Raw genomic sequence first — 17169 nt, forward strand, 5'->3', positions numbered from 1 at the left:
CTCCAAAGTACGTATTGAAATATTCTATTTACATGAAGTTCGAAAGCAGGTAAAACTAATCTATGAGGCTAGAAGTTCAGGTAGTGATTATCTTTAAGTAGGAAGATGAAGGTAGTGATTGGAAGGGGTGTTTGGGGGATGATAAAAATGTTCTATTGCTTTACCAGGGTGGTAGTCATATAGGTGTAATAAGTCATTGAGGTGCTTAATTATGATTTATGTATTTTACATATATGTTATACTTCAATAAAAACTCCATTAAAATTCTTTTTATACTGCACCAAACTATTATTCAAGTCTGAGGGTAAAACAAACATATTTTCAGAAAAGCAGGGACCAAATTTTCTTTTTTTCATTTCTTCTTCTTCTTTTTTTTTTTAAATAGAAACAGGGTCTCACTTTGTCACCCAGGCTGGCGTGCACTGGTGTGATTGTAGCCTCAAATTTCCTCCCACTTTAGCCTCCCAAGTTGCTGGAACCAGAGGCAGTGCCACCAACATGTCCAGTTTATTTATTTATTTTTGTAGAGATGGGGAGGGAGTGTCTCATCATCTTGCCAAGGCTAGTCTCAAACTCCTGGGCTTAAGCTATCCTCCCACATCAGTCTCCCAAAGTACTGTGATTACAGGCATGAGTCACTGCACCTGGCTGGGACCAACTTTTCTATACATAGATTATTTCTGAAATAATTAAAAAAAACAAACACACAAACAAAAATCCAAAAGGATTGATATGTTTTAAAAAAGAGAATGTTAAAAGCAAAGATCTCTAATTCCAAATAATTTCAACATGGTGGAAGAAAGGTGAAAATAAAAATATGCTGAAACTCTTGCCTTTTTGGCAGATAGGATATAAATGTTGGTTAATTGTAGCCTTTGATGAAAAAAATATATAAATATGTATATTAACAATTTAGAGGTTGACTGTAGTGGCTCATGCCTATGATCTGAGAAGCCTGTGCTCTGGGAGGCTGAGGTAGGAGGATTGCTTGAGGATGGCAGTTGGAAACCAGCTTGGGCAACATAGTGAGACAGTTTCTACAAAAAAAAAAAAAAAAAAAAAATTTAAATTAGCTGGACATGGTGGTACATGCTGGCAGTCCTACCTACTCCAGAGGTTTAAGACAGGAGGATTGCTTAACCCCAGGAGTTTAAGTTTGCTGTGAGCTATGATTGCGCCACTGTACTCTAGCCCAGGGGACAGAGCAAGACCTTATCTCCAAAAAAAAAAAAAAAAAAAAAAATTCAAGGGTAACCACTAAATGAATACAGATAAAGTAGATAGTTTCCACGTGGTATGCAACGACGGTTAAAATGGAACCAAATAAAACATGATGACTACAACAAAAGACAAGAAAAGAAAAAAGTAAACATCTTAAATAATAATTTAAGACAATTACAAAATAATGCTTTGGTATATAAAGTAATAGCAACCAAAAACAAAGAACATTAACACAACTAAATTGGCAAGTAAAGGAAGAATGCAGTACCATATATTTATTCTATATTCTTCCTCTTAGCTCAGTTCATCTCCACAACTCGGCAGCCCCAAGTCTCCTTAAATCTTCTTTTAGAAAATGACCCTTACTTATTAAAAGGTGAAGTCCTATATTGACTGCAGGATTTCTTTACTTATTAGAAATTTAATAAACCCTTTCTAATTGTGCTAATATTTTATTAAAATTGTGACTTGTTTACAAAATTGCATTAGTTTTAAGCGGTCTGGCCTAACCCCAGTGATTCTCAGCTAGGGGTAATTTTGCCACCAGGGGAAGTTTGGCAATATCTAGGGACTTTTTTTGGTTGTCATAATTGCAGGGAAGGAGCTGCTACTGGCATCTGATGGGTAGAGGCCAGAGATGCTGCCAAACATCCTTTAACGTACAGAATATCATCCACAATATCAAGTTATCTAATTCAAAATGTCAACAGTGCTGAGGTTGAGAAATCCTGGCCTAATTCAATTTTTCCCAGAAGTCCTTTTTTTTGTATATGAACTTTAGGTTTTCCAATGAAAATTTATTACATTATAGCAAATATACCTAATTAGTAAATTTTATTTTAAAAGAATGAAGATGTGGTGATCTTAATATCAGACTAAGTAAAATTAGTAGCAAGAGAAATATTTTGAGAGGCTGGACGTGGTGGGTCATGCCTGTAATCCCAGCACTTTGGGAGGCTGAAGTGGGTAGATCATAAGTTCAGGAGCTCAAGACCGGCCTGGCTAGTATGGTGAAACCCTATCTCTACTAAAAATTCAAAATTAGCTGGGCGTGGTGGCACATGCCTGTAGTCCCAGCTACTCGGGAGGCTGAGGCAGGAGAATCACTTGTGCCTGGGAGGCGAAGGTTGCAGTGAGCTGAGATCGCACCACTGCAGGCCAGCCAGCCTGGGTGACAGAGTGAGACTCCATCTCAAAAAAAAAAAAAAACCCAGAAAATATCTTAAGTCGAAAATGCATTTAACACACCTAACCTACTGAACATCCTGGCTTAGCCCAGCCTACCTTAAATATACCCAGAACACTTACGTTTGCCTATAGCTGGGCAAAATCATCTAACATGAAGCCCATTTTATAATAAAGTGTTGAATATCTTACATAATTTATTGAATACCATATTGAAAGGGAAAAACAAAATAGTCGTATGGGTACTGGAAGTATAGTTTCTACTGAATGCGTTTTTCTTTTATACCATCATAAAATTAAAAATCGGAAGTCAGGGACTGTCTGTACTAAGTTTTTTCCAGGTGGCATTAGGAAAACAGGAAAGTTTTGTCGGGTACTTACTGTTTCCATGAGGGATTTATTAGAAAAGTCAATATTCTAAAGAAACTCAAATTCGAATTGGAAAACTAATATAATTTTATGGTGAAGACAATGGAAAATCTATGAAAATAATTCATTACACTAGAAAAATTTAAGGAGAAAAAGTCATAACTATATTAATAGATACTGAAAATGCATTAATAAAATCAAATGCCCTTGCATACTGCATCAAATCTCCACGTTCTTATTTTCCTCTTCTACTCACAATGGAAAGACAATATCCTCGACAGCGTCGAAATGACAAGTCGCTATGAGAGTCTCTTTGAAATCAGTGAAGTTGACACGATAAATGTGTGATTCTTCTGTTCCTACAAAAAACTGGTGTCCTTCTCCTCGAAGCGTGATAGAAGTGATGCCACCTTGCAACTGAATCTTCCTTTAGGGAGAAGCAAAAAGGTAAAGTAGATTCACTCAACCAGGAAGTATTTATGAATCATCTGAAGCATGGCAGAGGATACAAGTTGGGCATGTAACTTTGGACATGCCCTCACAGAAGTGACACAGTTGAAAAGGCAGGAGTTACTCACAAGTTTGTGTCCTCATGATCAGCAGAGAGAGAGGTCAGCATAGGTTAAAGCAATCAGGGAAGATTCTTCAGTGAGATAACATTCTGACATGGGTTGTGCAACACAGTCAGGAGTTGGGTAGAGGGAACATTCCAGGAGTGCATATGGGTACAAAGGAACATAGCAACTAACCCCTTTATTAATTCCACTTCTGAAAGATAATCCAAAAGTCAGGGGGAAAATGCTTCATGTCAAAGGATGCTATGAAAACCTTATCTAAACGAGAAAAAGGTTGGAAACAACCTAAATATACTATTGGAATGGAACAAATGATCTATGGAACATCAGCTTCATAGAATATTTGCCTAAAAAAAGTTTAAAAGATTACATTCTGCTTCATTTAGTCTCTATGATTAAATAACTATTGACTGGTTGGCTGTTATGTCAATTTAATATACATAAGCGGATAGATCATTATACACACATGCACACAGAGAGCCTCAAAGGAGGGTTTTCAGACTCAAAACTCAAACAAATCATTGTGTACTAATTCCCTCCTGGTATTACTTTCGGTGTCTTTTCACCTTTTCTTTCATACTGATTCTGTTGTTGAATTTTCTTAGCACTTTCTTGGGCAATTTGACATAATAAAAAGATTACACTGTAATATTGAAAATGTTTGATGCTTACATGAAATAAAAAATTAGAATAAAAAGTTTTATTTATAAGTAAAATCATTTCAAAGCTTGTGCAGTGGCTCATGCGTATAATCCCAGCACTTTGGGAGGCCTAGGCAAGGAGGACCATGTGAAGCCAGGAGTTTGAGACTAGCCTGGGCAATATGGCAAAACCCTGTCTCTAAAAATAAAAAAAACAAAATAAAATAGCCAGGTATGGTGGTGCGCACCTGTAGTCCCAGCTACTTGGGAGTCTGAGGAAGAAGGGTCACTTAAGCCTAGGAGTTGGAGGCTACAGTGAGCCACAATCTTATCACTGCCCTCCATCCTGGGCAACAGAGTGAGACTCTGTCTCAAAAAAAAGGGGGGGAAAATGAAGGAAGGAAGGGAGGGAGGGGAAAGAAAGAAAGAAAGAAGGAAAGAAAGAAAGGAAGGAAAGAAAGAGAGAGAAAGAAAGAAAGAAAGAAAGAGAGGAAGCGAGGGAGGGAAGGAAGGAAGGGAGGGGAAAGAAAGAAAGAGAGAAAGAAAGAAAGGAAAGAAGGAAAGAAAGAAAGAAAGAGAAAGGAAGGAAGGAAGGAAGGAAAGACAGACTAGGGGTTATCTTTGCCAGAACTTTTAGGAGTTGGTTTCTTCTCTTCTACATTTCAGATTTCTCCCTCTTCCCTTTATAAACTTAAAAAGGAAGCAACCAGGTTTGGTGGCTCATGCCTGTAATCCCAACACTATGGGAGGCTGAGGCGGGCAAATCACCTGAAGTCGAGAGTTCAAGACCAGCCTGACCAACATGGAGAAACCTCGTCTCTACTAAAAATACAAAATTAGCTGGGCATGGTGGCGCACACCTGTAATCTCAGCTACTTGGGAGGCTGAGGCAGGAGAATTGCTTGAACCCAGGAGGTGGAGATTGCGGTGAGCCAAGGTTGCGCCATTGCACTCTAGGTTGGGCAACAAGAGCGAAACTCCGTCTCAAAAAAAAAAAAAAAAAAAGCATATAAATGAATGAGGCCCTAGGAATACAAACTCTCTCTGTAAATAATTTAGTTTGGACAATAAAGAATTCAATGTAGGTTCTTGTGCAGGAAGCCAGCATGGGAAATGCAGCGTTTTTGAGGTTTGTTTGGTGGTGGGACACAGAACAGTTAATGAAGAAAGAAAGACAAGTCAAATCCCAGTCCCTGAACTAACTAGAGGTCTGTGACTCTGGACAAGTTGCCAGAAACCTCTGGCCTCAGTTTACTCAACCACAGAATAATTCCTCCTTTACAGGGTTGCACTGAAGGTAAGATACACTAGCCCACAGACGACAACCAAGAAATACTGGCTATTGGCATCTGGGACCTTCAGAACACAAAGCAAAGTCTAGGGATAAAAGGGGAAGGACAGAGCTTGGCACTGGAGCCCTTTTGATCATATGTCTTCCCTTGCTAGTCCCCATGACTTCTCATGGGAGCTGCATGTTATTTATAAATAAAACTTTGTATGAGAATACAAAGTTTTTTGTTTATTTTGTTTATGATTTATTGCCTTTGTATGAGAATACAAAGTTTTTTATTTTGTTTATTATTTATTGCTTTTGTATGAGAATACAAAGCTTTTTGTTTATTTTGTTTATGATTTATTGCCTTTGTATGAGAATACAAAGTTTTTTATTTTGTTTATTATTTATTGCTTTTGTATGAGAATACAAAGCTTTTTGTTTATTTTGTTTATTATTTATTGCCTTTGTATGAGAACACAAATTTTATTTATAAGTAAAGTCATTTTGAAGCTTGTGTAGTGGCTCATGCCTGTAATCCCAGCACTTTGGAAGGCCTAGGCAAGGAGGACCACAAGAGGCGGAATCTACAAAGAGCCCGGGAGGTGGAAATCACCACATCTAAGTCTGCACTGTCACACAGTGTTATTTGGGAAATAGTGATAGCACAAACCTTGTAATAATTGCTTTGAGTTTATTTTCATCATAATGGGAACATATGCACATTAAAAAAAACAAAGGGATACAGAATTAGTGGGTTAATTGACTATATTCACTACATACACCCAAAGACAATCCAACATAGCCTTTTTTTTTAACTTGATTTTATTTCTTGCAGCTTGTGTTATTGAAAATACTTGGATGTTATTTCTTTCCTCTCCTAATTTTTGCTATCTTAAGGTTGTTTCTCATCATTTCTCTTCCCCACCTCATGTGTATTAGGATTCAGGTTTGGTTGTAAATTAAGAGAGGAGTTTTTCTCTCTCTCTCTCTCTCTTCAGAAATCATATTCTAGGTGTTTTTTTTGTTTTTTCTTTTTTGAGACGCTCTTGTTACCCAGGCTGGAGTGCAATGGCACGATCTTGGCTCACCGCAACCTCCGCCTCCTGGGTTCAGGCAATTCTCCTGCCTCAGCCTCCTGAGTAGCTGAGATTACAGGCACGCACCACCATGCCCAGCTAATTTTTTGTATTTTTAGTAGAGACGGGGTTTCACCATGTTGACCAAGATGGTCTCGATCTCTTGACCTCGTGATCCACCAGCCTCGGCCTCCCAAAGTGCTGGGATTATAGGTGTGAGCCACCGTGCCCGGCTAGATTCCAGGTTTTATAAGTGTCTATTCCACGAGGTTGTCCAGGCACCGGGCTCCTGATGAAACGCTGCTCCCAGCATTCTCTGGGGTTGTGGCTTTCAAACTTGAGCATGTATAATAACCCAGAAGGCTTCCAGTATTGTTCTAAAGTCTCCTCCCTCCCTCATTCTCCTTCATACAGGCATGAAACTGGTCCAAAACATTCTCAATAAGCCCCATCTTGACCAATGAATTTAAAATGGCAACGCATACACTGCTTTTGTTGCTGTTGTTGTTAATTGAGACAAGGTCTTGCTCTGTTGCCCAAGCTGAGTGCAGTGACGCAATCATGGCTCACTGCAGCCTCAACCTTGAGATTGATTGATCAACTTCAATCAATCCTCCCACTTCAGCCTCCTGAGTAGCTGGGACTAGAGTTGTGTGCCACCACATCTGACTAATTTTTGTATTTTTTGTAGAGATGAGGTTTCACTGTGTTGCCCAGGCTGGTCTGGAACTTCTGGGCTCAAGCAATCCACTTGCCTCGGCCTCCCAAAGTGCTGAGATTACAAGCGTGAGCCACTGCACCTGGACTCCCTGTTTCTATTTTTTAATATTTTATATTTATTTTTATTGATTGATTTTTTTTGAAATGAAGTCTCACTCTGTCTCCCAGGCTGGAATGCAGCAGCGGAATCACAGCTCACTGCAACCTCTGCCTCCCAAGTTCAAGCAATTCTCCTGCCTTAGCCTCCTGAGTAGCTGGGATCACAGGCATACACCAACACACCCAGCTAATTTTTGTATTTTTAGTAGAGACAGGGTTTCACCATGTTGGCCAGGCTGGTCTTGAACTCCTGACCTCAGGTGATCAGCCCACCTCGGCCTCCTAAAGTGCTAGAATTACAGGCATGAGCCACCATGCCCTGGCCTCCCTGCTTCTATTCAGACAGTAATCCCCTTACTCTCCATCCTACTTCATTTTTCTCCATTGCACTTATCACCCTCTAATACTAGGTACTTTCCTTTTTTATTTTGTTTATTATTTATGCCTTTTCCTACCTGCTAGAATGTAAGCTCCATGAGGGCAGGGATTTTTTTTTCATATTTTTGTTTTATTCACTGAGATATCCTAAGCACCTAGAATGGTGCCTGGTACGTTGTGAATGTTCAACACAGATTTCTTTGAATGAAGACAGCTGATGCTCATTTCTACAATGTGTGTGCAACTACCCCTGGCTTCCTGGGAGGTAGCAGAGACCACACAAAGCATGTGTGGGGTATCTGGCTTTTGTTGAAGCCCACCCCTCTATGAACTGTCTTTCCTGATCCCTGGACTATCTTGGTTTGATTCAACATAAGTTTCTGTCTTTTCATTGGCAAAGAAGCCACTATTGATTGTGATTCCAACTACTCATTCTAACAGCAGGATAAAATTTTTTAACCAAATATCACTTTGCCAATATCATTGAGTTGCTGGCTTTAACCAAACCTCCCTTTAGTGGGTCTCTACCCATCCCCACTCTATGAGGCCCAGAACTTACTTGATGGGTTTGTAGCTAGGGCTTTTACAGAAGACCAGCAGTCCAGCTCCAGAGCCCACCAACAAACCCCCCATCTTCAGGCACCTGATAGCTGACACTCCCTAGGGGGAGAAACAGTGTTAAGAAAAAGGCACCAAAATCTCACAAATCACCCCAAAAGAACTTACTCATGTAACCAAATACCACCTGTTCCTCAAAAACCTATGGAAATAAAAAAACGTTAAATGTTAATTAAAAAAAAGAAAAAGGCTGAATTAAAGATAGTCAAAGTCATGCCAGTGCTGCACACATTGCTTGGAGGATGTTCATGAAGGTTCTGCTTAAGATGCACCCCGAGGCTGATCAAGGGGACTCAATGTCAACAACGAGCTCATTTGCCAGGAAGTAACTCTCCTGGGCCTGCAAGATGCAAACAGGCTTTACCATCCTCCCTCCCTAAAACCACCAATGCATTTTAAATATTTTAAAAATTAACACTTTTGACTGGGCGTGGTGGCTCACGCTTGTAATCCCAGCACTTTGGGAGGCCGAGGCGGGCAGATCACAGGGTCAGGAGTTTGAGACCAGCATGGCCAACATGGTGAAACCCGTCTCTACTAAAAATATAAAAATTAGCCGGGCATGGTGGCAGGTGCCTATAGTCCCAGCTACTCAGGAGGCTGAAAGAGGAGAATCGCTGGAACCTGGGAAGTAGAGGTTGCATTGAGCCAAGATTGCGCCACTGCACACCAGCCTGGGCAACAGAGCTAGACTCTATCTCAAAAAAAAACAAAAACAAAAAACACTTTTACGTCTGCTCAAATGCATTCAAGAGTAGAAGGTATAAGCATAGCCTTAGCAATGTGAGTTCCTCAGCTGCCGCTGTTTTCACCAGAACTTAATTCTTATAAATGCAAAGGGACCATATTTAATATCCCAAGAAAGCACAAAAGACTGCTTATGGTTTGGTGACTGTATCATCTGAACTATAACATGTAGTACATAATCTTACCAATAGTGGAATCATATTTAAAATTTAAAGTACTCTTCAAAGGTTGGGGTGCCCCCCACCACTCACCCCAAAGAAAAAATGTTTGATGATGTATAATGGTTGTTTTGCAGAATCCACTATGAAGTTCTAATTTTAAAATGTGCATAGCAACATTTTATTTTATTTTATTTATTATTATTTTTTTGACACACAGTCTCTCTCTCTCTGTCACTCAGGCTGGAATGTAGTGGCATGATCTTGGCTCCTGTAACTTTCACCTCCCAGGTTCAAGCAATTCTTATGCCTCAGTCACCCAAGTAGCTGGGATTACAGGCATGCCCCATCATGCCCAGCTAATTTTTGTATGTTCAGTAGAGACAAGGTTTTACCAGTTTGGCCAGACTGGTCTCGAACTCCTCACCTGAAGTGATCCTCCTGCCTCAGCCTCCCAAAGTGCTGGGATTACAGGCGTAAGCCACTGCAACTGGCCACAACATTTGATTTTAAAACATTCAATATAGCTAGTGACTGCATAGGTTTGTGCCTTAATGCATTTTGAATATTATAAAACAAATACCATGTTCTTTCAAGTTACTTTAAATTGAATTTAGCCTGTTCTAGCTCAAAAGACATTTTGTGATTGAGAAGAGAAGCCAGGGCTCAAGAATGTGAACTCAAACTGCTGACCCCAGGTGATCCACCCACCTCAGCCTCCCAAAGTGCTGGGATTACAGGTATGAGCCACTGCACCTGGCCAAGCGGCAATCTTTTTATTGTCTCCATAATTTTGCCTTTTCCAGAATGTCACATAGTTAGAATCAAATGACATGTAGTCTTTTCAGACTGGCATCTTGTACTCAGTAATATGTATTTAAGTTTCCTTCTTTTCCTGTAAAACCTCTTCCTGACTTTATAGCTAATTTCTTTTTAGTACTGATTAGTATTCCATTGTTTGGATGAATCACAGTTTATGTATCCTTTTACTTAACTGTAGGACATCTTGGTTGCTTCCAAGTTTTCGCAAGGATAAATAAAGCTTCTATAAACATCTGTGTGCAGGTTCTTTGTGTGAACGTAAGTTTTCAGCTCCTTTGGTTAAATACCAAGGAGTACAGTTGCTGGATTACCTGGTTAAGAGTATGTTTAATTTTGAAAGAAACCACCAAACCATCTTCCAAAGTGGCCATACTATTTTGCATCCCATCAGCAATGAATAATAGCACTTATTGCTCTTCATCTCTGTCAATATTAGGTGTCATTAGTGTTCTAGATTTTGGCCATTGGAAAAGGAATGTAGTGGTGTCTCATTGCCGTTTTAATTGCATTTCTCGCAATGAGAAGTATAAGATATATAAGATGCAGAGTATTTTTTCATGTGCTTACCTGCCATCTGTATATCTTTTTTTTTTTTTTTTTTTTAGACAGGGTCGCCCTCTGTTGCCCAGGCTGGAGTGCAATGGCATGATCTCGGCTATGGCAGCCTCCACCACCCGGGTTCAAGCGATTCTCGTGCCTCAGCCTTCTGAGTAGCTGGGATTACAGGCACCCACCCGGCCAATTTTTTTTTTTTTTTTTTTGGTAGAGATAGGGTTTCACCATGTTGGCCAGGCTGGTCTGGAACTCCTGACCTCAGGTGATCCACCCACCTCAGCCTCCTAAAGTGCTGGGATTCAGGTGTGAGCTGCTGTGCCTGTCCGGGTATGAATATTTTTAAGGCCCTTGATACTGTGAACCCAAAGTATCTGAGACAGGTCTCAATGAATGTAGAAAGTTTATTTTGCCAAGGTTAAGAATGCACCCTCAGGAGGTACTGAAGACATGTGCCCAAGGTGATTGGGGAACAGCTTGCTTTTATACAATTTAGGGAGAATAATACATGAATTAATACATGTAAGATTTATGATGGCTTGATCCAGAAGGGCAGGATACCTCAAAGGTGGGGGGCTTCCAGGTCATAAGTAGATTTAAAAATGTTCTGATTGGCAATTGGTTGAGTTATTATTAATAGAAAGGAATGTCTAGGTTATGAGAAGGGGTTGTGGAGACCAAGGTTTTATCATGCAAATGAAGCCTCTGGGTAGCAGGCTTTAGGGAGAATAGATTGTAAACGTTTCTTATCAGACTTAAGGTCTGTATTGACCTAGAGCTGTCCCCCAGGCATCTCTGAGGCCAGCTTCCTCACCTTGCCTCAGTGTCACCTGATTCTAAATAGCAGCTCCTCATCACTCTCTGTCCCTTTGTCCTGCTGTGTTTTTCTTCTTAGCACCTACCAACACCTCATGAAGTGCTGAGATTACAGGCGTAAGCCATCACACCTGGGCAATAGGTCAATTTTAAACCGTTCCAATTCTTTAACTTTCTAACCATAGAGCAAAAAAAAAAAATTTTTTTTTTTTTTTTTTTTTTTGAGACAGGGCTTCACTCTGTCCCACAGGCTAGGGTGCAGTGGGTTAATCTCAGCTCACTGCATCCTCTGCCCCAGCTTCCAGAGTAGCTGGGACTACAGGCATGCTTCACCACGCCCAGCTAATTTTCGTGTTTTTTGTAGAGATGGGGTTTCATCAGGTCACCCAGGCTGAACTTGAACTCCTGGGCTCAAGCAATCTGCCCACCTCAACCTCCCAGAGTGCTGGGATTACAGGTGTGAGCCACCGCGCCTGGCCTGAACAAATACTTAAGTAGAGTTTCAAAGTGGGTGAGATCACTTTATATTATAAACCAAACATCTTCAATGACACCTCCTATCCCTGCATCCTGCGGTAGTTATTTTCTTTTCACCCATGTAAAAGGTGTCTTGGAATCATTACCTTGTTAAATGGACCATTAGACCTGAATGGTTAAGAATTTAAGTATCCACAGGTGACTTAAGTGCCAAAGGTTTGAGGAACCGTAAGAGAGACAGCATCTTTGCTGGAGAGATATTTAGTTCCCAAGTGCTAGGAAAACAAACAAAAAAATCCAGTAGTTTTCAGGTAGTGATATATGGAGCCCTTTGGAGGCATCTCAGGAGTTGGCACTGGCAGGGCTCTAAGAGTTGCTCTCCTTAACTTGATGTCCTTTGTCTTTATTAGTTTAATATATTAGAACTCCTGTCCTGCATGAACAGACACTTCTCAAAAGAAGACATTTATGTGGCCAACAAACATATGAAAAAAAGCTCATCATCATTGGTCATTAGAGAAATACACATCAAAACCACACTGAGATACCATCTTACACCAGTTAGAAAGGTGATCATTAAAGAGGCAGAAACAACAGATGCTGAGGAGGATATGGAGAAACAGGAACACTTTTACACTGTTGGTGGGAGTGTAAATTAGTTCAACCATTGTGGAAGACAGTGTGGCAATTCCTCAAAGATCTATAGCCAGAAATACCAGTTGACCCAGCAATCCCATTACTGAGTATATACCCAAAGGATTATAAATCATTCTACTATAAAGACACATGCAGACGTATGTTTATTGCAGCACTATTCCCATTAGCAAAGACTTGGAACCCATCCAAATGCCCATCAATGGTAGATTGGATAAAGAAAATGTGGCACATATACACCATGGAATACTATACAGCCATAAAAGGATGAGTTTGTGACTTTTGCAGGGACATGGATGAAGCTGGAAACCATCATTCTCAGCAAACTAACACAGGAACAGAAAACCAAATATCACATGTTCTCACTTATAAATGGGAGTTGAACAATGAGAACACATGGACACAGGGAGGGGAACATCACACACCGGGGCCTGTCAAGGGGCAGGGTTAAGGGGATAAGGGCTAAGCATTAGGAGAAATACCTAATGTAGATGACAAGTTGATGGGTGCAGCAAACCATCATGGCACGTGTATACCTATGTAATAAACCTGCACGTTCTGCACGTGTCCCAGAATTTAAAGTATAACAACAACGAAAAGAGAATTCCTATCCTAAAAAGAATTAGAAAAACCACACTTGAAAAGCTACACTTCAATCTCTTGTAGAATTATTTCTTTTTTTTTTTTTTGAGACAGAGTCTCGCACTGTTGCCCAGGCTGGAATACAATGGTGCGATCTCGGCTCACTGCAACCTCCACCTCCCAGGTTCAAGCATTTCTCCTGCCTCAGCCTCCCAAGTAGCTGGGACTACAGGTGTGTGCGCCACCACCCCAGCTAATTTTTGTTTTTTTAGTAGAGATGGTGTTTCACCATGTTGGCTGGGATGGTCTCGATCTCTTGACCTCATGATCCGCCCACCTTGGCCTCCCAAAGTGCTGGGATTACAGGCATGAGCCATCGAGCCCAGCCATATAATTATTTCTAAACTCTTCTCTATTTATACTATAGTTTTCCCCCTCTTTTTATTCAGCTCCTTGAATACTTGAATATTAAATGATTGCATGACTAAGAAAACTCTGACATTTTCCCAGGAACACGGTGCAATATTTCAAAGTTTTTGAGAATATCTAAGTATCTGAAGTATCTAAGCTTAGTTAGAACCATCTGTTGTGTTATCAGAAATGAGATAGGCAGGTGGAGAACCTAGCACAAGCTTTCAAATTCAAACTTTAGTAGAAACAGCCCTAGTAAGTTTCTGGGGTGTTGGAAATAGCAGCAGTTATTATATAAAATTATCCTTTGATGGTAGCTTTTTATTTTGGTGTAAATATCAAAGTCTCTAACTCCTTTTAACTAGAATTGTTAGGAATTCTGTAAATATAAACACTTGACTATTTCTAGGTCTTGTTCATGACTTTTAATGTCAGTTGAGGCTAAAATCTAAGATCTAGTTAGTAGAATAGACAAAATTTGTATATATATATAGTTTCATAGATCAAAAAGTACACTTCTCTTATGTATGGCAACTGGGTTGGAACCAATGTGGTTTAAAATCACAAAGCAACAGGCCCTATGCTTTGAAGAGGTGAACATAAATGTGCCTCTGATTCCCTAAATTTAGGACACCTAGAAACATCTTTACCTGAATAAAAACGAGGATGAGGGCATAGAGAACTGGCTAATGTACCTTGCAAATTGAGATATGGCCTGGGGTCCATCGCTGACTTTTTGTGTTTTCCCCACAAACTTTCTTCATTAAGAAAGTGCATACTTCAGCTGGGCGTGGTGGCTCACGCCTGTAATCCCAGTACTTTTGGAGGCTGAGGCAGGCGGATCACCTGAGGTCAGGAGTTCAAGACCAGCCTGGGCAACATGGTGAAACCCTGTCTCTACTAAAAAATACAAAAATTAGGCGTGGTGGCGCACGCCTGTAGTCCCAGCTACTTGAGAGGCTGAGGCGGGACAATCGCTTGAACCGGGGAGGCGGAGGTTGCAGCGAGCAGAGATCACGCCACTGCACTCCAGCCTGGGTGACAGAGCAGGAATCCATCTCAAAAAGAGAAAAGAAAGGTACATGTTGCCAGTGGAGGGAGAAAAATGGCAGCGCAGACCATGATGGTCTCTACTCACCAAACTGAATTTGTCCTTTGCAGGCCCGGCATCTGTCAGCAATCTAGTCCTGGGGTTCATTTTTAGAATATCTCCAGTCGTAGTACCAAGGTAGAAAAAGCTATCATCGTCGGCCATCTGGGGAAGAGAGAAAAAGAAACCTGAAGACCTAGATGTCCTCAGAGATGGCCATGAACCCCTGGTCAGGAATGGGATGAGGTTCCTCTGGCACCCTATGAAGACTTGCAGAGATGCTCAGGGCTGCTTCTATTTCCCCAGGCTCAAAGATGGGTCAGAACAGCTCTGAGGGGAGCAGGGTTAGGGCTTCACCTAGAATGGAGGGAAATCTTAGACTCCAATTAGCCTGTGCATTTCACTTGAAGTCTATTTGGGTCTGATTTTAATAGGCATACTCTGCCAGTTCAGACTTTTGAGACATCTCTTGAGGGCTCCTAGGATGAAGGTATGCTTCTCCAAAGAGGATATACATTTGCTTTATCTCATATTTTCCAAAGTCTATATCCATAAAATAACTATGCATTAAACAAGAGGAATAAGTCCATGGAGAATGAAGTTATATGGGTTGAGTATCCTTAATCCAAAAATCTAAAATCTGAAATGCTCCAAAATTGGAAATTTTCTAGTGCTGATGTGACACTCAAAGGAAATGCTCATTGGCACATCTCAAATTCTGAATTTTCAGATTAGAGATGCCGAACTGGGAAGTATAATGCAAATACTCCCAAATCTGAAAAAAAAAATTCAAAATCCAAAACACATCTGGTTATAAAAATGTCAGATAAGGAATACACAACCTGAATATATAAATCTGCAGTTAAAATCTATTAATAATTTCCCTTTATGTAAGTGATTCCATTTCAACAATGGGTTTCATGGTCAGAAACTTTATTTGCAGTAGCAGAAGTAGCATCAGTGGCATAGGAACGTGGTGTGGGCTCTGAGAGCCACAGGCCACATTGCTTTCCTCCAAGTGAGGCAGGCTCTGGGTGTTTGATGACAGCCTAGATTCCAGTAAAACAAGGTTTACCTGCACTGTGTCTAAGTGACTCTTCCCTGACTTCTGAAGGGAGCTTTTTTTTTTTTCTTTTTTGAAACAGAGTTTCACTCCGTCGCCTAGGCTGGAGTGCAGTGGCATGATCTCGGCTCACCGCAACTTCGGCCTCCCAGGTTCAAGCAATTCACCTGCCTCAACCTCCTGAAAAGCTGAGATTACAGGTGCCTGCCACCATGTCTGGCTAAGTTCTCGTATTTTTAGTAGAGATGGGGTTTCGCCATGTTGCCCAGGCTGGTCTCAAACTCCTGACCTCAAGTGATCCACCTACCCCGGCCTCCCAAAGTACTGGGATTACAGGCGTGAGGTACAGCGCCTGGCCAAGGTGGACTTCTTCAATCAACATCCCCTATATCTATGCCTCACCTTCCTATCCCCAGCCTCATGTACATACACACACAAACACCTTGGTCAACACTACTAACAGGAATGTGTGCTAATTGTTACTTAATACTTCAATGAATACTTACTCCAATACTCATGACAATCCTTTTCATCTGTCCTGTTTGGCACTCGGTTGGCCGGATTTTTCTATTTGGAAGATCCAGTTCCCATACTCGAATTGTCCCACTATATATAAAAATAATTACAATCAAATGGACACCGATTTAATAATCACCTCATCCCTGAAACTGAGGGGAAGAAATCCAAACATTTTTGAGGCCTTATTACGGCCTAGTATACTATGAAAGATCTTTTATTTGATCCTCATAACAACATCATGAGGCAAGTTTTATGATTCCCCTGTTGGAAATAGATGCTCGGTGCCACAAATTAAAAATCAGCACTGAGACAAAGGATCTTTCAGCAAAGTGATTTTTACTTCCTGGACTGCAGGGAGGGTACTCTCATGGCAAGATGGCTAGTGGAGCACCCTTCCTGCAGTCCAGGAGTAAAACTTGCATCGCTGAAAGATCTTTTGTCTCAGTGCTGATATTTCTTTGCAGCACTGAGCATCTATTTCCAACATCCCCCCTCAAATGAGAAAGTGCAGAACTTGAAGACAGCAGAGCAAGGATTCACACCCAGCTCCCTCCCACTCTGAAGTGCACGCTACCCACTCTACTGAAAACAAACAGACACATAAGCATGGGAACAAGTGCAGAGTAAATCAGAGCTTATTCAATTTCTTCCTCTTTGTTCTTTTCTTTCTTTCTGACAAGTAAAAGTGATATATATTCATGGTGTACATCACGATGCTTATATACATATACACATTGTAGAAGAGCAAAATCAAGCTATTGAACATGTGCATTACCTCAAATACTTAACATTTTTTCAGTGGTGAGAAACTTAAAATTCTTTTAGCAATTTTCAAGTATACAATATATTATAAACTATGCTGACCATGATCTTCACAACCTAAGTGTCCATCAGAATATGAATTGACTTTGGGAGGCCGAGGCGGGTGGATCACCTGAGGTCAGAAGCTTGAGACTAGCCTGGCTAACATGGTGAAACCCAGTCTCTACTAAAAAAATACAAAAATTAGCCAGGCGTGGTTATATGCGCCCATAACCCCAGCTACTGGGATTATCCCCGCTACTGGCTGAGGCAGGAGAATCGCTTGAACCCGGAAGGTGGAGGTTGCTGAGTCCAGATA

At 40.7% G+C, this 17169-nt stretch overlaps 1 protein-coding gene across 1 annotated transcript in view; it reads right to left on the reverse strand.

Annotated features, from left to right (window-relative positions):
• CFAP52 (cilia and flagella associated protein 52) overlaps positions 1 to 17169 on the reverse strand; it is a 68251-nt gene that overhangs the window by 26951 nt on the left and 24131 nt on the right. The window contains exons 5-8 of the mRNA XM_064378316.1: positions 16037 to 16136; positions 14516 to 14632; positions 8100 to 8200; positions 3032 to 3202 (exon numbers count right to left, since the gene is read on the reverse strand). Coding sequence (XP_064234386.1) covers positions 3032 to 3202; positions 8100 to 8200; positions 14516 to 14632; positions 16037 to 16136 — 489 coding nt within the window. The remainder of the gene's footprint in view (positions 1 to 3031; positions 3203 to 8099; positions 8201 to 14515; positions 14633 to 16036; positions 16137 to 17169) is intronic.

The sequence above is a fragment of the Aotus nancymaae genome, unplaced genomic scaffold, assembly GCF_030222135.1.
Source record: "Aotus nancymaae isolate 86718 unplaced genomic scaffold, 86718_ANA_hifiasm-v0.15.2.pri h1tg000018l, whole genome shotgun sequence".
NCBI lineage: Eukaryota > Metazoa > Chordata > Mammalia > Primates > Aotidae > Aotus > Aotus nancymaae.